General features: G+C 41.2%; 1 protein-coding gene across 1 annotated transcript in view; it reads left to right on the forward strand.

Annotated features, from left to right (window-relative positions):
• col21a1 (collagen, type XXI, alpha 1) overlaps nucleotides 1-21,882 on the forward strand; it is a 448,863-nt gene that overhangs the window by 213,245 nt on the left and 213,736 nt on the right. The window contains exons 13-16 of the mRNA XM_072549080.1: nucleotides 19,825-19,878; nucleotides 21,076-21,129; nucleotides 21,238-21,291; nucleotides 21,386-21,439. Coding sequence (XP_072405181.1) covers nucleotides 19,825-19,878; nucleotides 21,076-21,129; nucleotides 21,238-21,291; nucleotides 21,386-21,439 — 216 coding nt within the window. The remainder of the gene's footprint in view (nucleotides 1-19,824; nucleotides 19,879-21,075; nucleotides 21,130-21,237; nucleotides 21,292-21,385; nucleotides 21,440-21,882) is intronic.

Genomic DNA, 21,882 nt, shown 5'->3' on the forward strand with positions numbered 1-21,882 from the left:
CGATGGAGGATGAGGGGGTGACCTTATAGGCATTTATAAAATCATGAGGCGCATGGATAGGGTAAATAGGCAAAGTCTTTTTCCCCGGGATGAGGATGTCCAAAACTGGAACGCATTGGTTTATGGTGAGAAGGGAAAGATTTAAAGGGAGCTAAGGGGCAATGTTTTCACAGAGGGAGGTGCGTGGAATAAGCTGCTAGAGGAAGTCATGGAGGCTGGTACAATTGCAATGTTTAAAAGGCATTTGGATGGATATATGAATAAGAAGGGTTTAGAGGGATATGGGCCAGATGCTGGCAATGGAATTAGATTAATTTAGGATATCTGGTCGGCAAGAACCTGTTGGACCAAAGAGTCTGTTTCCATGCTGTGCAGTTCTATGACTCTACGACACTATAACCTAAAGTAGCACTGCAATAATGAGAGAACTCCCTCGGGTTTTCAAATGGTGTGTTAGAGTCAATGCTGCAGGAGATTCTCTTCTTTCAGAGATCAGGAGGCCTTCCAGACAATTGCAGAGTTGACAGTGGATGCATGTGGTTGCGACTGCCTAGATGAAGTGGCGCATGAATTTAATGACCTAACCCTAGTGTTAAGGCATCTCCTAATTACCAAATCTCACCAATCACACCACTGGCCACTCAAACTGCTCCATTCAGCACACCTCTTTCGCTCAACTATCAATTGCAAACACAACTTAAACCTCATATCCATGTTCTTCTGTAACCCTCATGCACTCAGCATTGCTGCAAGCCAGCTGGCTCGTTATTCACCCCTGGCAGCCACATTATCAAAACACAATGCATCACAATCACTGACACAGTGGCTACTCCTTTTCCAGGAAAATATTGTTTGAAATTTGCTGCAGCAGCAAAACAGCAGGGGATAGGTACTCCTGCAAGTTCTGGAGGACTCTGTGCCAGAAATAATTGTAACTGCCATCAGTAAGGCTATGACCAACGTCATTGTTGAAGCCATCAATGATGACAGTGTGGTCCCTCATCATGCGTCTACTTAAATCCCATCCTGTTCTCACCTTATCAATAGCAACTTGCATTTAACGGAATAAAACATACGAAGGTACCTCACAGACAAGTTACAAATGATATGCAACCCTGAGTCATAATAGTAGATATTAGGGCAGATGACCATAAACTTGGTCAAAGATGCAGATTTTCAGGACTGGCTTAGAGAATGAAAGCAAAATGGAGATGCTTAGGCGGAGATGCTTTGGCAGAGAATTTGAGAGTTAAGATTGAGGCAGGTGAAGGTCACCAATGATGAACTACTTAAAATCTTGGATGCTCAAGAGGCTGGGAATAGAAGAGGAAAAGGTATTTCAAAGGGATATGGGGCCTGAGATTGCACTGAAGCCATGAATAGATTTGAAAACAAGGATAAGAGATTTTATATCAAGAAATTGCTTAACTACGAGCCACTGCAGGTCAGTGAACACAGGGTGTTAGGTAAATGGTAATTAGATTAGATTAGATTACTTACAGTGTGGAAACAGGCCCTTCGGCCCAACAAGTCCACACCGCCCTGCCGAAGCGCAACCCACCCATACCCCTACATTTACCCCTTACCTAACACTACGGGCAATTTAGCATGGCCAATTCACCTGACCTGCACATCTTTGGACTGTGGGAGGAAACCGAAGCACCCGGAGGAAACCCACGCAGACACGGGGAGGACGTGCAAACTCCACACAGTTAGTCGCCTGAGGCGGGAAATGAACCCGGGTCTCTGGCGCTGTGAGGCAGCAGTGCTAACCACTGTGCCACCGTGCCGCCCATAATTCATGCAAGTTATGACATGAGCACTCGAGTTTTGAATGACTTGAACTTAACAGAGCATAGGATTTGGAGGGTTCAGCCAGCAATGTGTTAGCAGAGTTACACATGGAGGCACCAAAAGGATAGTTGAAGGTTTCAGAGGTAGGAAAGATGAAGCAAGGACACAGATGGATACTGCTGTGGAGGTTGTATGAGGTAATCCTAGTGTGGCACATATTTCTAAAAAAAGGTGACCTCATGGTCAGACATGACACCTAGGTGGTAAACAAAACAATCTGTGGCAAGGGAATGGGGTTTGTGCTGGAGTCTGAAGGCAAAGCCTCAGTCTTCGAGGAGGAAGTGAGGACTGCAGATGCTGGAGATCAGAGCTGAAAATGTGTTGCTGGAAAAGCGCAGCAGGTCAGGCAGCATCCAAGGAACAGGAGAATCGACGTTTCGGGCATCAGCCCTTCTTCAGCGCTTTTCCAGCAACACATTTTCAGCTAAAGCCTCAGTCTTCCCAACACTATATTGAATAACATTCTATTCATCCAATACTATGTATTGAACAAGCAGTCTGACATGCTAGGGGAAAGGTTAACACACATGCTCTGGAAAGCGCAATTCAAAGCACAAGATCTGTGGCAGAGGAGTCAGATGGAAATTTTGATGCAGGGCCTGACAGAGAAAGTTTGATGGGCCTGCATATCTAATGTTTGCTACATTGCCAAACCTAACAGAAAGCCTATTGTCACTGTCATAAGTTTGCTCCGTCATTCGATTGTGGCTGATATGCTCCTCACTCCCATTTTCCTGCCTTCTCCTCATAACCCTTCAACCCATTACCAGTTAAATATCTGTCTAACTCCTCCTTACATTTACTGACTGCCCCAGCATCCACAGCACTTTGGCATTCACAATCCTTTCAGCGAAGCAGTTTCTCCTCAACTCTGTTTTAAATTTATTATCCCTTATCCTAAGACTAAGACCTCTCATCCTAGATTGCCCCATGAGAGTAACCATTTGTTCCACATCAATTTTATCCATCCTTTTATCATCTTGAATATCTCAATTTGCTCTCCCCTCATTCTTCTAAATTCCAGAGAGCACAGGCCTAAACTGTTCAATCTCTCTTCATATGATAAACCCCTCATCAATCTAGTGAACCTCCTCTGAACTGCTTCCAATGCCACTCCATCTTTCTTCAAATAAGAGAAACAACACTGTGCACAATATTCTAGGTGCGGTCTCACCAATACCTTGTATAGTTGCAACAATACTTCCTTTCCTTAATTTCTATTCATTTAGCTATAAAAGCCAAAATGCCATTTGTTTGCTTTTTTATCTGCTGTACCTGCATGCTAGTTTTCTGTTACACATGAATGAGGACACCCAGATCCCGCTGCACCAGAACACCCTGAAGTCTCTACCCACTGAGATAATAGGTCGCCTTCCCATATTTTCGACCAAAATGCATGACCTCACACTTATCCATGTTAAACTCCATCTGTCACATTTTGGTCTGCTCTCCTAACCTATCTGTATCCATTTTTAAGATTCTTATTTCCTCATTGCAATTTACCGTCCCACCTATATTTTATATTGTCCGCAAACTTGGCTAAAGAAACAAGAACAACTTGGCTATAGAGCCTTCTATCCCTGTATCCAAGTTGCTAATGTAGATTATAAATATCTAGGTTCCAAGGCCCTGTGGCACCCCACTAGTTATATCTTGCCATCCAGAAAAAAATCCTATTTATCCCAACTCTCTGTCTTCTTTCCATCAGTCAGTCATCTTTCCAAACTAATAAATTACCCCAATCCCATATGATTAAACCTTGTGAATTAGCCTTTTGTGCAGCACCTTATCAAATGCCTTCCAGAAGTCCAGATATCCCCAATATCCACTTTGCTTGTTACATCTCCAAAGAACTCTAGCACATTAGCCATAGAGATGTACAACATGGAAACAGACCCTTCGGTCCAACTCGTCCATGCTGACCAGACATTCTAAATTAATCTAGTCCCATTTGCCAGCCCATTGGCCCACATCTCTCTAAACCCTTCCTATTCATATACCCATCCAGATGCTTTTTAAATGTTGAAATTTACCAGCTTCCACAACTTCCTCTGGCAGCTTATTCCATAAACGTACCAACCTCTGCGTGAAAAAGTTGTCCCTTAGGTCCCTTTTAAATCTTTCCCATCTCACCCTATGCCCTCTAGTTCTGGACTCCCCCAACCCAGGGAAAAGACCTTGTCTATTTACCCTATCCATGCCCCTCATGGATCAAGCATGATTTGCCCTACATAAAACCATGCTGACTCTGATGGATAGCATTTTGACATTCCAAATGTCTTGATATTGCTTCCTTGATAATTGATTTAACACTTTCCAACAACAGATGTTAAACTAACTGGTCTGTAATTTCCCACATTTTGCCTCCCTCCCTTTTTGAACAAGTGCATTACATTAGCATTTTTCCAATCCACTTTTCCGTATCCAGGGAACTTTGGAATATTGTAACCAATGGATCCACTATCTCCATGAAGCATGAAGGAGTCCAATTTGACACGGTGTTTCAAGGAGAGTTTGGTAGCCATCTTTTCAGCATAAAACCAGTGGCCAATTCAGTGAGAAAACAGATCCAACAATTATGTAGCATCTGTTGGCCAATGTCTCTGCTTCCATGACAGCAGAAGCAGAAATTAAGGACGTAATCTTGAACAATGTTGTGTTTGGCATGATTTGGAGGAGTAACATGAGAATTCAATGAGGTCTCTTTCGATGTTGAGAGCAACTCACAGCATCTTTTCTACATCTGACGAGATTGAGGTGAGTTGCCAGTTAAGTGAGATTATAGTTTGTTAAACACCTTATGAGTAAGTGGCATAGCTCACCTCATAATTTTCAGTCAAATATCAGATGGGACTCTTTCAGATCAATTGTGTGCAGCTTTCCCCCTATAATGAGAGTGAAGCAGGATTTGAAGGAGATGAAAGTGGGTGGCAGAGGTGTTATTTTTGGTGCAGGTGAGGAGGTGTCCTGAGTGAATAAGTAGGCAGTGCAGAAGGCAGGCAGAGTTATTCCAGTTGAGTGTTAGGGTGCATGAGAAGATATTACAGGCAATAGTGAGAATGATAGGCATAGGCCTTCTTGGGAGGTGGGTACAGAAGCAGAGATGAACTGAGTGGGAAGAACTGGAGAGAGTATGGTGGCATTTATGGTAGTGGAGTAGAATAAATCATTGACCTTCAAGTCAGGATTCACTGGGATAGTGTGCTCAAAATAAAGTGCCAATATTCTAAATTCCTCATAAAAGTTAAAATTTTAAAATATGTACACATTATTCACCAATCTACCAGATTTTCAGACCCAGGTTGATAGAAAGCATGGATCAATGAACAAAAGTGACTATTTATTACCAACAATTAGACTCTAGCTACAGTTAAACGTTAATAAACTGTTGGTGTAGACTACAATTAATTAAAACTCTAATCCCGTCATAAACTCTTCCTAATACACATAGACAAATACACACATGCGTGGACACACATGTGCACACAAAGATATACAGACAGGGAAAATACATGGATAGAGGGGAAAAGCTGATAAAACAGTTCAGTGGTATTTGACCACAAATTCTATTGAGTTGGTTCTTGCTGATCAGAGCTTCTTTCTTGCTTGCCTTTCCAAATGCTTTCACTGGTTTGCAAATTTCTAAAATACATCTGATTTGTCAAATAAAAGTCACAGCTTACAGCAACTGCTGAAGGAAAGATTAACTTGTTTTCTCATGTTTAAAGTAAGTTTTGACTGCAGTGAGCAGATTAAATCTTTCATTTGAATCCCGTTCCCAGCTCCAAATTGTGCAGTGACCTGTCAACCAAACACAATTTTTCCCAAGCAAAAGGACTTTGTCATCAGTAACTGATCACTAGTCCATAGACCAATCAACTTATTGTGGCCAACCAAAGTTTAATCTGAATACAGAACTGTTTATCTGAAAGCAGTTCAATTACTTATTCAATAGCTGTTTACGATGCTGACCATGGGAGTCAGGTAGCTTGCTTTTCCAAACATGCAGTTATATTTCAAAATACTGGTTTTAAAATAGCTCTTTCTCATTTCAATCCACAGTTCTAAAACACACACAAATAAAAAGACATGACCCTTACATGCTTCCTAAATTGAATTCCTCTAAATAGCTGAGACTGCACTGACTCAGGGCGAGTAACCTTCAGAGCAAGCTCACATGGACTGGTATCAAGGTCTTGTCTCCTGGTTCTGGGTGTGCCTTTACATTCCATTGAGCTGATCCTCCAATTCAATGCCTGGAAAGCCAGGCACCAACATCCCTTATCTGCCAAATCCAGTGCAATTGTCAGGGACTGTGTAGGGCAGGTCCAGACTGATGATGATTGTCCAGGTGCACAAACGCCTTTTAAAGATGACATTGGCCTCAGGGATGTCAGTCAATTCTGGGATATCTGGCACTGACAAGTTGGTCCAGAATCATTGCTTGGTAAGTTGGGGATAGAATCAGATAAGAAGGTCACCTGGGCAGGGTAGGTAGTTGATGAAATGAATCTGGCAAGACTTGGTAAGAAAACCTGTAGGCCTCATAGCCAAAAGCTATTCCAAAAAAACTGGACGTAACTGGCACTTAGCTAAGAAAGCATAAGATTCAGATTGACAAGGCTGAATGTTTTTAAAACATATCAGTTTGTGGGATATGGGCATTGTCACAAGCCCCAGCATATGTTGTCCATCCCTAATTGACCTTGAACTGAATGGCTTTCAAGGATATTTTAGAGGGCAGTTAAGAGTCAATTACATTTGCAATGAATCTCAATTCATCCATAGGCAAAACCTACTAAGGGTGGAAGATTTCTTTCTCTAAAGGGCATTAATAAACCAGATGGGTTTTTATGGCAATTGATGACTAGCTTACAATTCCAAAATTTTTAATTGAATTGAAATTCTACCAGCTGTATTATCCATACTATGGAGCATTATCCTCGGTTTCTGGATTGCTAGTCAAGTGATGGTTGTTCCAATTTTTTCCACCAGCACTACTATTACACCACCATGCTACAGTGCAAACTTAGATGGAGTCAATAATCTCAACTTATTGTGACTCAAACCCAGTAATATCCATGCAGGTTCAAATCTGTGCTAGCATAGCTGCAGGTGACAGTGCGCAAAATCATGCAGGATCTCACTGTAGTCTAGCAATCTGATCTTAGGGAGTGCCAGTAGCTTTATGGAACTTGAACATGCAACTTTCTCAAAATGACAGCATTCATGCTTCTACGACTCTCAATTCACTAGCTCTTTTGCTATTTCCTGTCATACAGCCCAGATTGTTGCTGTCCCTATCAAAGTGCTGCAGTCTGCAGTCATACTCTGGAGGCTCAGGAATGCACAAAGTCATCCTGCAAGGCCATTGGCATTCTCAGCCTTTAATCAGCCTTGCACAAGCTAACACACTCCCTTAAGGTAACTCTACATCAGAGTACTAGGCAAAGCAAGATCACCTCCAAGACAGACAACAAGGGTTTGAACAGTGGTGATTACTGAAGTATCATTTGGGATTTTGGACATCTTTTGGTTAACAGTGGTCTAAAATAGCTATTCTGTAATGCTGTATTTTTCAGGATTATGGTCAAAAGAATATTGTAAGGCTCTGTCACAAAAAGTGAGGTAATATGAGAAAATGCTGAATGTCAGGGATCTGCTGTTTCATTATGTGAAATGGAATCTGATCAAGAGCTCATTTCAGCCTGCCTAGAGTGTAAATATTCTGAATGTCTCTTCCCTTCATCCTCCTTTTCTTCTTCTGGAGTAGTCAGCAAACTTCTAATATTGAAGGAGTGTTTCCTACCTTATCCTCTTTGACTTCATTTTTAAAAGGTTCTTTTATTGTTCATTATTATTTGTGGTTGGATATGGCAAAACTGTAGAGCAATGGTTTGATTTATTTTTGCAGGACCACTTCTCTCTCCCTATAGAATGCTGCTTCTCCTGTGTAATGGTTGGATTGATAACCATAAGGTTCATGATACAAGCCAAACCAGAAATAAAGGCTTTATTATTTTGTAATGTGATCTATGGCTCCATTGATAGCATTCACCACTGATTATAGCTCCAGGATTTAAGCACACTTAATATTCAAGTGAAATATTGCAACTCTCCTAATTATTTTCAAATCAAATGTGGACATAAAAGATCCCATAATTTTAATTTAAAGAAGAGTAAGAGAAATATTTACTCCTAGTGTCTTCTTCAATATTCATCCATCAATAAACATCAGAAAAGTAACGGCCTTCTTTGCTTGTGAGGCAGGAACATGGGAAGCAGCCTAAGATGGTGGTGGAGTAGGATGCTGCAGGCACCTGCTGCTCTTCCCATTTTTCTTCTTTTCTTCTCCTTTTTTCTTCTTAGTGTTTTTTTTTCTCTGTTTCTGTCTTGTCCTCTGACGATTCCTGGCCTCCAACGATGTTTCCCAGCCTCCAGCAACTCCCAGTCTCTGATGATTTGTGGCCTGGCGCAGCAACCTCCTGTAGCAGCCTCCCAGCATAGCATGGCGACCTCCTGGCCCGGCACAGCATCCTCCTGGTGTGATGTTATGTGATGTGGTGACCTACTGGCGTGGTGTAGTGGACTCCTGGCATGGCATCCTCTCAGACCAGTGCGGCAGTCTGATGCTATCTGCAGGCCTCATAATCCTCAAGGTGAAGCCCGGCATGGTCTGGAGCCAGGGCCTGGCATGGCAGGAAGCTAGGTACCAGTATGGTCTGTTGTTCTGAACTTTTATTTCTGCAACACTGGGCATTTTAATTCTGCCTTGTAACTGAAGAGCTGTACCTAGGTACTTTTAAACCTAAGGTGACGCTGTAAGTGGCGACGTATAAACTTTTCACAATACTCATTGAGTGCATGTGACAATAAAGGCCAATTCTAAATCTGCAACAATGGATACTCTTCAAAAGTACTTGATTGACTCTAAGGCATTGTAAACTGTCTTCTGTTCATTAAATGGAACAAAAAAGTGCATGTGACATTGCTTCACCAGATCAATACAGGTCATTCTGCTATAACTCATGTTTCGTTAACGCAATTGATGAATTGGGGATGCTGTTTCTAACATGCAAACTTTTAAAATGTTTGTTGGTTACAATGCAATTTCATCGCCAACACTTTAAGCGCTGTTTCTAAAGCGTGATTTTTCTATAATGTTGGGTTGCACAAGAACGCAACCATTGCGTTATAGAAGGCCTACCTGTACCTTATTTTCCAGTACTTCTGGTGTTATTCCAACCATGTCCTTCTTCAAGCCTCATTGAAAAGGAATTGATAGCTTGGATCATTTGTGATAGAGGGGTAATGTGTATGCAGGTCATGAAGTTACAGCTTGAAATTTAAAACAATTTGATGCTACTGACGGCACATAACATTTCATAGATGTATAGACATCCAGTTACTTCCACCCTTAATCTATTGATACTTGGAAATGGAAATAGACAAGTAAATTGGGGGAAGTTACAGATCAACTGTGATCTAGTTGTGTAACAGAATGGGCTCAAGGGGCTGAATGGCATGATATTGGGAAGACAGGACTTAGTCTCAACATTGACTATACCATTTGTGTTTACATCAGTGACAGGTAGATTAATGAGAACAAAATCAATGCACTTGTTCACTCATTTCAAGACTCACCACTTATTTAAATTTGATGAGGAATGTACGTTCTTAGAGGCCTTGCTAGCTCAGTAAGGGGTGGTATCGCAATGAACATTGAAATCTTGAAACCAGAATACATTCTATGTACTTGCAATCATCAGTTCCTCCTCCAAATAGTGTTCAGCAAAGAATCCTCATCCATAAGTGGAAGAAAGGCAATAATTAGTCATCAAGAGGAGATTTCCTTGCTTTACTAGATCTGGAATCAATGTTGAGACAAGGCATCAAGTACTTGCAGTTCACCAATAATATTGCAAAGAGACGAGAGGCCCAATTTTAGTCAAGTCTTGAGTTTCTTGGCTTGGATTCTTGCTGGAAGCATGCCATTACTTAAAACAGTCCAGATGAATCTGTATCCTCATGAACAAGGTTGCAGATTTGCTCATGTTTTAAATGTTTCCGTTTGATAGTTAAATAAAGTTGCATTTGAAGCTCTTTTTCAAATTGGTTGTATTTTCCAAGTCTTTTCCCAAGTTTAATCTCTTTATTGTTCTGTATTCAATATTTGGATTACAGCTTAGCCAAACAGGTGTTGGCTTTAATGTTCCAGGAATGATTGATGTGGATCTGGAGAACTTGAAATATAAAAAAGAAATATACATCATTTAATGACAAAATCGTTGTGCAGAAGTTGTGAAAAATGCAAGCAATTGCTAATAGTACAGCAAATGTTTCACATTTTATAGTGATAAATATGATACATAATTGAATTTTATCCATTCTAATTAAATTGATGACTTTTCAATGTACCTTTTATAGAATCCCTACAGTGTGGAAACAAGCCATTTGGCTCAACAAGTCCACACCAACCCTCTGAAAAGTAACCACCCAGACTCATTCCCCTACCCTATTAGTCTACATTTCTCCTGACTAATGCACCGAACTTACACATCCCTGAACACTATGGGCAATTTAGGGTGGCCAATTCACCTAATCGACACATCTTTGGACTGTGGGAGGAAACCGGAGCACCTGGAAGAAACCCACGCAGACACACGGAGAATGTGCAAGCTCCACACAGACAATTGCCCAAGGTGGAATCAAACCCAGGTCCCTGGGACTGTGAGGCAGCAGTGCTAACCACTGAGCTACCATCTCACCCAGTCATTCCACAAGGCAAGATGCTAGCAGTTATATTTTCAGCTGATCAAACTCATTGAAATACTATCAGATCTATATGATGGAATCAACTTCCTTATCTGGATTTTTTTCTAATCAACCCCTTCTTTTGCTTACTACCACCAACTCCTTATATTCTAGCAGGTGCTGAGATTAACAAAACAGAAAATGTAGCATGAAGTAGGACAGGAGTAGCCATTGAATCTGCTCTGTCATTCCAATGGCGAAAATGAGGACTGCAGATGCTGGAGATCAGAGTCAAGATTGAAGTCGTTTGACAAAGCACAGCAGGTCAGGCAGCATCCAATGAGCAGGAAAATAGACATTTCGGGCAAAAGCCCTTCATTAGGAATGAGGCAGGGAGCCTCTGGGGTTGAAAGATAAATGGGAGGGGGGTTGGGGCTGGGGAGAAGGTAGCTAAGAGTGGAATAGGTGGATGGAGTGGGGATGAAGGTGATAGGTCGGAGAGGAGGGTGGAGCAGATAGGTGGGAAGGAAGAGTGGCAGGTAGGACAGGTCATGAGCATGGTGCTGAGCTGGCAGGTTGGAACTGGGGTAAGGTGGGGGGAGGGGAAATGAGGAAACTGGAGAAGTCCTCATTGATGCCTTGGGGTTGAAGAGTTTCGAGATGGAAAATGAAGTGTTCTTCTTCCAGGCGTCGGTGGTGAGGGAGTGGTGATGAAGGGGGCCCAGGACTTGCATGTCCTTGGCAGAATGGGAGGGAGAGTTGAAATGTTCGGCCATGGGACAGTGGGGTTGATTGGTGCGGGTGTCCTGGAAATGTTCCCTAAAGCACTCTGCAAGAAGGCGTCAGTCTCCCCAATGTAAAGGAGACCACATCGGAAGCAACGGATACAATAAATGACATTTGTGGATATGCAGGTGAAATTCAATGGATGTGGGAGATTCCTTTGGGGCCTTGGATGGAGGTTGGGGGGGGGGGCGTGGACCTGACCAGGTAGTCACAGAGGGAATGGTCTTTGTGGAAAACAGATAGGGCTGGGGAGGGAAGTACATCCCTGGTGGTGGGGTTCATTTGTAGGTGGCGGAAATGTCAGTGGATGATGTGGTTTATGCGAAGGTTGGTGGGGTGGAAGGTGAGGACCGGGGGGTTCTGTCCTTGTAGCTGTTGGAGGGGTGGGGTTCGAGGGCGGAGGTGCGGGACTTAGCTGAGATGTGTTGGAGGGCATCTTCAACCACGTGGGAAGAGAAATTACGGTCTTTAAAGATGGAGACCATCTAGTGTGTTCTGTGGCGGAACTGGTCCTCCTGGAGCAGATACGGCGGAGGCAGAGGAATTGGGAATACGGGATAGCATTTTTGCAGGAGGTAGGGTGGGAAGAGGTGTAATCCAGGTAGCTGTGGGAGTCGGTGGGTTTGTAAAAAAATGTCAGTGTTGAGTTGGTCATCATTGATGGAGATGGAGACGTCCAGGAAGGGGAGGGAGGTGTCAGAGATGGTCCAGGTGAATTTAAGATCGGGATGGAATGTGTTGGCGAAGTTGATGAACTGCTCATCCTCCTCGTGGGAGCATGAGGTGGCGCCGATGCAGTCATCAATGTAGCGGAGGAAGAGGTGGGGAGTGGTGCCAGTGCAACTATGGACGGTGGACTGTTCCACATAGCCGACAAAGCAACAGGCATATCTGGGGCCCATACGGGTGCCCATGGCTACTTCTTTCGTCTGGAGGAAGTGGGAGGATTTGAAGGAGAAATTGTTAAGGGTGAGGACCAGTTCAGCCAAACGAATGCGAGTGTCAGTGGAAGGATATTGGTGGGGACACCGGGAGAGGAAGAAACAGAGGGCTTGGAGACCCTGGACATGGTGGATAGAGGTGCAGCACCACTCTAATCTTGACTCTGTCATTCCAACGTCTGATCTGCTAGTGGCTTCATAACTTTTAACTCCCTTTTTGATGAAAGATTTAATTCATTCTTGAATACATTCAATGACCCAGCACACACCAATCTCTATGAAACAGAATTCTGAACACTAACATCTATTTGAGAGGACAAATTCCTTCTCATCTCCAGCTTAAATGGCAGACCCTTATTTTTAAGCCATGCCACTTGTTTTAGATTTCCTCATAAAAGGAAACATCTCACCAGCATCTAATATGTCAAACATCTCAAAATCTTATCAGTTTCAATAAGATTAACTCTGTCTTCTGAACTCCCACTATTAATTCCCCAGTCTCATCAGGTGAAAGAGCTTAGTGAAAGTAATGTTTACTTTAGCCATACTCTTCCTTTGAATATACCTGTAGAAATTTTTATTTTGCATTTGCACATGCTTTTCATAACTGCAAGGCAAGATGAAGTTTTTTTAAAATGATGCATTCATCATTGTAAAGTAGAAAAGGTGACTGTTGTATTCTTGTGACTTAACTCTATCTTTAGATGACCACTGTTGGTGCCATCTGTTAATATTTTTGATTAATTTGTAGGATGTTTGCATAACTGGCTCAGCCAGCATTTACTGCCCATTCCATGTTTCCCATGAAAGTGTGGTGGTAAGCTGCCTTCTTGAACTATAGTCCATGTCATATTGATATACCCATGGTGTTGTTAGCAAGGGAGTTCCAGGATTTCTACTTAGTGACTGCGAAGAAATGGTGATATACTTCCGAGTCAAGATGATATGTGGCTTGGAGGGGAACTTGCAAGTGGTTGTTAAGTTAGGTTAAATCTCATGGGATCCAGGGAGAGCTAGGAGAAAGAGAGTACTGCCAATGCTGGAGATCAGAGTCAAAAAGTGTGGTGCTAGAAAAGTGCAGCTGCTCAGGCAGCATCTGAGAAGCAGGAGAGTCAACGTTTTGAGCATAAGCTCTTCATCAGGAATAAAGAGCTCCACACCAGGGAGAGCTAGCCAATTACATACAAAATTGGTTTGAAGGTAGAAGACAGAGACTGGTGGTAAAGGGTTGTTTTTCAAACTGGAGGCCTGTGACCAGCATTGTGCCACAGGGATCAGATGGCACACTGCTGGGTCTACTGTCATTTGCTATTTATATAAATGATTTGGATGAGAATTTAGGAGGTAAGGTTAGTAAGTTTCCAGATGACACCAAGATTGTTGATATAGTGGACAATGAAGAAGGTTATCTGGGTATACAGTGAGACCTTGGTCCACTGGGCCAGTGGACTAAGGAATGGCAGATGGAGTTTAATTTAGATAAATGTGAGGAGTTGCATTTGATAGCTCAAACCAAGGCAGGACTCACACAGTCAATGGTAGGCCCTGAAGAGTGTTATAGAACAAAGAGATCTAGGGTTACGGGTATATAGCTTCTTTAAAGTGGAGTCACAGGTAGAAGGGGTGGTGGAGAACATTTTCTGTATGCTTGGTTTCATCAGTCAGAGCATTGGATACAGGAGTTATGATGTCTTGTTGTAGTTGTACAAGACATTGGTAAGGCCACATTTGGAGTACTCATCCAGTTCTGGTCGCCCTACTATATAAAGGATATTATTAAACTGGGAAGAGTACAGAAATGGTTCACTCGGATGCTACCTGGACTGGACAGTTTGAATTATAAGGAGAGGATAGATAGGCTGGGACTTTTCCCATGGAGCATAAAAGACTGATGGGTGACCTTATAAAGTTTTATAAAATCATAAGAGGCATAGATAAAGTAATTAGCTTATAGCTTTTCCACATGGTAGGGAAGTCTAAAACTAGAAGAAAAAGGTTTAATGTGAGAAGGGGGATACAAAAGGGTCCAGATGGGCATTTTTTTCACACAGAGGTTGGTGAGTGTCTGGAACGGGCTGCCAAAGGTAGTTCTGGAGGTAAATACAGATCTGTCATTTAAGAAACATTTGGACAGGTACATGGGTATGCTAGGTATGGAGGAATATGGACCAAACGCAGGCAAATAGGACAAGTTTAGTTGTGAAAATGAGGCAGCCTGGATAAGTTGAGCTGAAGAACCTGCTTATTTGCTGTAAAGCTCTATGACTCCAATTATATCTGCTGCCTTGGTCCTTCTAGGTGATAGAGAACATGGACTTGGAAGGTGCTATCTAAGAAGCCTCATGGAGTTATTGCAATGCATTTTGTAGGCAGTACACACTGTTGCCACTATGCATCAGTGGTAGAGAAAGTTAAAGTTCATTGTGCTGGATGAGTCACCATCAAGTGAGCTGTTTTTTTCTGGATATATTGAGCTCCCTGAGTGTCATTGAAGCTTGCATTAGTTTGTGCAATTGAGATGTATTCCATCACTTGATATTTACATTTTGGATTGTAGACATCGTTGGGGAGTCATGGTAGTTACTTACCATGACTGAGCCAGTCTTGATGGTGGACATTGAAGTCCCCAACCAATAGTAATTTTGTACGCTTGCCACTTCAGTGTTTCCTTCCATTGGTATTCAACATGGTAAAATACTAATTCATCAACCAAGGGAATGTTTGTGTTGGGGCAGACAGTAGCTGGTAATCAGCAGAAGATTTCTTTACCCACTAAAATAAGACAAAGAACAATGGATGCTGAAGATCTGAAACACAAACAGAAATTGCTGGAAGAACTCAGCAGGTCTGGCAACACCTGTGCAAAAAAAGCAGAGTTAACATTTCAAGTCTAGTGACCCTACTTCAGAAACTCCTGAATTTTGATTTCATGGTTAGCATTACGACCGTTTTAAATTCCAGGTGGATTGAATGAATTAAAATTTCACCATCAGCCATGGTGAGATTAAAACCTATGTCCCCAAATATTAGCATGGATCTACCACTAGGCCATCACTTCCCCTGTTGTCCACCTGAACTATCTGCGGTTTCTTGGATAGATAGTTCTTCCTGCTGGTGTTAGTCTAAGCTATCGATACCAGGTGGGGAAGGATGCTCACACATCACCTTATGCAGGAGATAGGCTCAATCTTGATGAACAGTAAATAGGTTCATTACATCCGAGATAAATGATATTCTCTTGTGAGACATTAGGCTCAACCTAAGAGTATATTCACATTTCTATATTTTCACACAAAATTGAGAAGCACAGAACTCTAACAACACTGGTTAACTCCTCCCAGAAATAGTACTTCAAATCCTGATCAATAGAGCCTATCACATGATATCAGTTAACCCTTTCAGGTCCTAACTATCTATGTAGCACGGTAACTATTTTTTGCTTAGCAATGAGACAGTAGTTCAGATAATCAGTTATTGTAATGTTCATTGAGAGATAATATGGGCTGGGACATAGGGAAGAACTCAACTTATTTCCTTCAAAGTAGTGTTGTGAGATATTTTGCATCAATATGCTATAACAGAACTATCAATTTAATAAAGACAAAGCACTGCCTATGTTAAAAATCTGAAACAAACACAAAGAATGCTGCAGAATCTCAGCAGATTGGCAGCATCTGTGGAGAGAGACATTTCAAGTCCAGTAGTTTTTAAGAACTTCAGTTTAATGTCTCATCTACCCTTTGTTGTGTTATCATAGATTATATGCTTAAACACTGGAATAGGATTTGAACACACTTTTTAGACTCAAAGGTAACAATGTTATCCACTAAGACAAAGAATAGAGAATAAGACTATTTTCTAAATGGAGAAAGGCTTTGAAAATATGAAGCACACAGGGACTTGGGAGTGCTGGTTCAGGATTTTCTTAAAGTTAACATGTAGATTCATTTGGTAGTTAAGAAATCAAATGCTAAATTAGCATTCATTTTAAGAAGGCTAGAATGCAAGAGCAGAAATGTACTGCTGAGGCTGTCTAAGGCTTTGGTCAGAAAATATTTGGAATATTGTGATCAGTTTCGGGCTTTATATGTAAGGAAGGATGTGCTAGCATTGGAAGGGGTCCAGAGGAGGATTACAAGAATGATCCTAGGGATGAAGAGCTTGTCATACGAGGAGCAGTTAAGGACTCTGGGTCTGTACTCGACAGAGTTTGAAACGATGAGGGGGTATCTGATTGAAACTTATATAATATTGAGAGGCCTGAATGGAGTGGACATGGAAAAGCTGTTTCCACTAGCAGGAGAGACTAGGACCCAAGGGCACACCCTCAGAGTGAAGGGATGGCCCTTTAGAACTGAAATGATGAATTTCTTCAGTCAGAGGGTGGTTAATCTGTGGAACTCATTGCTGCTGCAGGCTTTGGCAGCCAAATTATTGAGTGCATTTAAAACATAGATAGATAAATTCTTGATTGATTCGGTGATCAATGGTTCTGGGGAGAAGGCAAGAGAAGGAATTGAAAAATATGTCAGTCATGATCAAATAGCAGAGTAGACTTAGCTAACTGAATGGCCTAATTCTGTTCCTATGTCCTATGGATTTATAGCAAGCCTCCAAATTGCAAGATGATGAGAACTGCTATGCTTTGCTCTCATCCTATTCCTACATAATTAGCTCTGGTGTGCCCCATTTCCCCTCCCCCTGTTTCATCATGATGATTCTCATCTAAAAACACATTCAATTGCATATGTATTGTTTCACAACATGCACCTCAATCTCAACATCACCTCTTTCAACTCCTCCAATTTTTACTAAATTATCAAGCTGCTTATCTAAAATCCAGTACTAGACGTGTGTCTTCTTCCAATTTAATAATGGGATGAGGAAGGCAATTCTCTTCAGTCCTGGCTAAAACTCTCTAGTTCACCTACCAAATCATCTCTCTCTCTGGCAGCCATTTGAGTTTGAATAAGGCTATTTATAATCTTTGCATCATATTTGATCCCAAGATCAACTTCCGAACATATGTTCACACCATCATTAAAACCACCAATTTTTTTAAAAATTCCCTACGGTGTGGAAACAGGCCCTTCGGCCCAGCAAGTCCACACCAACCGTCCGAAGAGTAACCCGCCCAGTCCAATTTCCCTCTGACTAGTGCACCTAACACTATGGGCAATTTTGCTAATTTGGGCTAATTTACCTAACCTGCACATCTTTGAACTATAAGAAGAAACCGGAACACCCAGAGGAAACCCACGCAGACACGGGAGAATGTGCAAACTCCACACAGTCACCCAAGGCTGGAATCGAACGTGGGACCCTGGTGCTGTGAGGCAGCAGTGCTAACCACTGAACTACTAACCATGCAGAGGGCAGCATGGTGGCTCAGTGGTTAGCACTGCTGCCTCACAGCGCCAGGGACCTGATTTCAATTCCCACCTCAGGCTGTGTCTGTGTGGAGTTGGCACATTCTCCCTGTGGATTAGTCAGGGGTAAATGTAGGAGAGTGGGTTGCTCTTCGGAGGGTTGGTGTGGATTGTTGGGCTGAAGGGCCTGTTTTCACACTGCAGGTAATCTAATCTATTTCTTTCTCCAAAACATCACTTGACTCCCCTCATCCATGTCTTTGTTACCATTCACCTTAACTGATCGATTGTATTCCTAGACTGACAGCCTCCAAAATATGCTGCCCATATCCTTCTCATACTAGTTATAATATTGCAGGTATCTATGGCCAGGCAAACATGTAACTTTTGAGAGCTAGGTGACGCTATCCCTGTGACATCATGCCAAGTAACATTCTTGTTCTAGCCCTAGTATGAATAACTGTAATTGTACTTTTTGACATGGCTAACTAGGAAGAGTGCGCCAATAATTGTGCCTCACTGTTCCACAAGCCGCCCAAAATCTGCAAATATATACAACCCAATGAGGCCACAAAATGACCCATTTGTCTGACTGCTGTTCAAGACAAAAGCAATTCTCATCAGGTTTTGTCAGCAAAAAAAGATATCTTTATTTTTATAACACACTTTTAAAAAATGGAGAAATGAATTGGTTTCTAATTTACTATCGTGCAACTTAAAGTATACCCTTTCAAAACCCTTAACTACATATATATTCAGTCACCGTGAAGACAAAAAAAGGCAAGCAGTTTAACATGTGTACTTCAAATAGAAAAAGAATCTACTCAGGATAAACAAAATACTGAAGATTAAAAGTCTAGGCAACAGGATGGAAAGCCATATTTCACGCAATCCTTTTTATTTTAACAAATACAATATACTGATATTTGTAACATGACAGTTGTTTTTTGATTAAATAATTGATCAAGTGGAGTTGGGTCTTGTTTCAGAATTTTAAAAAAATTTTAAGCTTTCATGATTAATCTATCCTTTTCCTGTACAGAATGAGTAAGAAAAGAGGAGAGGTAGATACTTTCTGTTTGCAGGTTCTGGCTGTTTCTTTTTTTGCTGCCCTGCTACATAAATCTTTTAATTCTCTGCAGCTCAACCAATCAGACGAACCAGGAATGAAGAGCTTATCATGTGAGAGCAGTTGAGTTTAGAAGGATGAGGGAGGGAGTCTGATGGAAACTTACATGAAACTGAGAGGCCTGGATAGAATGGTCAGGAAGAAGTTGTTTCTACTAGTAGAAGAGAGTAAGCCCCAAGGGCACATCCACAGAGTGAAGGAACAGCAATTTAGAATTGAGATGAGAAGGAATATTTTCAGACAGGGTGGCTAATAAAGAATTTAATTAAAAGATCCTCCGTGCTAATGAGTATCAAATTCTCTCTCCCATGGGTAATAACTTGTACACTAATCAAAATACTGATAAATATTCAGATAAAACTAAAGAACATACCATTGATGCACTATCAGGTAATGGGCAAGTGTTCAAAGTCATTGTTGCAGGACAGCAACATCTTCAAACTTTTGACTCCACAACAGCAATAACAATAGTTAAACAAAAACAATGGGCCAGCTAAATCATGGGGTGCAGTGTATGATCATTTACAGAAGCAGTCACCAACATTCCATGACAAAATCAATCTAAAGGCAAAATTGACACAAGTGTGATTTCAAACATTATCCTACCACACATATTAGATGCTGGCAAATGGCAGAATGTGAGAAGCCCACACGTGGCAAGCTCACTGCCTACAGTCGATTTGTTTATAAAACAAGAAGTTGTCAACAACTTTTAAACATAGCTGTCAAAAGATTCCCAACTCCTGAATAGACACTCCCCTTGGCTTACAAGCCCTCTACCCTCATGTGTTTCAAAAACTTGTCTAATTCACTATTAGGATGTAACTGCATTAGGATGTCAAAATTTGGCCCCTGGTGTAAATCCTTTCTACCATATAGATTATGGTGTGTGAAATGTACTAAAATCCAAATTAAGAGATATTTCAGTTTGCTTGAGTGATTTAATTAAAAGCATAATTTAAATTGTAAAATCATCTTTTAATTGTGCCAGGGTGAACAAGGTCTTCCAGGATTTCAAGGACCACCTGGACCACCAGGACCTGTGGTAAGTAATGGGGCCACAACTGTTCATGTTATGCATTAATGGTCTGGATGAAGGAACTGAGAGCATTGTTGCTAACTTTCCAGATGACACAAAGATAGGTGGAGGGGCAGGTAGTATTGAGGAAGTGAGGATGCTGTAGAAGGACTTGGCAGGTAAGGACAGTGGGCAAAGAAGTGGCAGAATACAATGGGGCAAGTGTGAAGTTATGCACTTTGGTAGGAAGAATATTTTCTAAATGGAGAAAGGCTTCTGAAATCTGAAGGACAAAAGGACTTGAGAGTCTGAGTTCAGGGTTCTCTTAAAGTTAGCATGCAGGTTCAGTTGGCATTTAGGAAGGCAAATGCAACATTAGCATTCACTTCAAGAGAGCTAGAATACAAGAGCAAAGATGTACTGCTGAGGCTTTATAAGGCTCTGGTCAGACCTTATTTGGAATATTGTGAGCAGTCTTTGGGCCCATATTGAAGGAAGGATGTGCTGGCATTGGTAGGGGTCCAAAGGAGGTTTGCAAGTATGATCCCAGGAATGAAGAGCTCATCATGTGGGAGGATGAGGGGGGAGTCTGATTGAAACTAACAGGAAACCAAGAGGCCTGGGTAGAATGGTCAGGAAGAAGTTGTTTCTACTAATTGAAGAGACTGCGTCCCAAGGGCATATCCACAGAGTGAAGGAACAGCAATTTAAAACTGAGATGAAAAGGAATATCTTCAGATAGAGGGTGGCTAATCTGTGGAATTCATTGCCACAGCAAGCTGTGGAGACCAATTCATTGAGTGTATTTCAAACAGAAATAAGGGGATCAAGCACTGTGGGAGAATGCAGGAAAATGGGACTGAGAAACAGACTTGATTGAATACCAGAGCAGACTTGATGGGCTGAATGGCCTATTTCTGCTCCTGTATGTTTAAGTCTTATGGTCTTTTGAGAATTATGTTCTGTTTATTAATGATGGCCAACTGTTATAGTTAAAAACATTTAAATCTTTGGAATTCTACATGGAAGTACATGGTTAACCAGAGTGAAATAGAAGCTTTCCTTTCAAACCAAAAATACGCTGCAAACCCTAAGAAACATATTTAATTAAGTTCATTAAAGGAACTCATCTTGTTGAGTGACATTATAATCTTCCTGTCAAGAACTGTTATTTCATTATGAATTTTTTTTGTTTGAATACCACATATGTTATTTGCATTTCAGGGTTCTAAAGGTTTAAAAGGGGAACCAGGCCTACATGGTTTTAAGGGTGAAAAGGTACATGTGAAATCATTCAAAACTTTGTAAATAAAAATTCGATGTATTGCTTTAAAAATGTAAAATTAAATATTTAAAATCTAATTTTTATACCATTTTTTGTGCAAGGGTTCAAAAGGTGACAAAGGTTCTCATGGTTTTCCTGGATTACGTGGATTTCCTGTAAGTTTAACTTACTTTAGACTTGATATTAAAACGTAAAGTGTGTAAAGTGTTCCCAATAAAACAATTGCAGTAACATCTGTTTACATTATAGGGGCATCAAGGTGCAAGTGGGAAAAATGGCTTACCTGGAATTCCTGGCACAAAGGTTTGTGAATTTTAAAATTTGTTTCTATCCTGATACTGTAATTGCTGAAATGAAAACATATTGCCAGAGATTTTCATCTTACAATAATCAGGATAAATGCAAGAATGCCAAATATCAAACAGTTTCAATGCAGTACAATCAAAACTGTATTTCTACATTACTGTAGAAACACTGTAGGAGGAAAAGGATGCTAATGTTTTTGGCAAATCAACTCTGATTAGTTGCCATGGAGAATTATTACCCATTCTTCTGGGTAATTTAGAAAAGGCACAAGACATTAAAAAATATTTTTGCAGAGAATGGGTTCCTGCGAACGTCAATTTTAGCAAGTGGATATCAGCCATTCTATAAGCTCCATTAGTTATGTTAAATTGGTTGAAAAGTGAAAAGTTTACAATTCGCCACTTACAAGGTGCCAACTTAGGTACCTAAGTACAGATTCT

This window comes from Chiloscyllium punctatum, chromosome 3 (assembly GCF_047496795.1).
Source record: "Chiloscyllium punctatum isolate Juve2018m chromosome 3, sChiPun1.3, whole genome shotgun sequence".
Taxonomy (NCBI): Eukaryota; Metazoa; Chordata; class Chondrichthyes; order Orectolobiformes; family Hemiscylliidae; genus Chiloscyllium; species Chiloscyllium punctatum.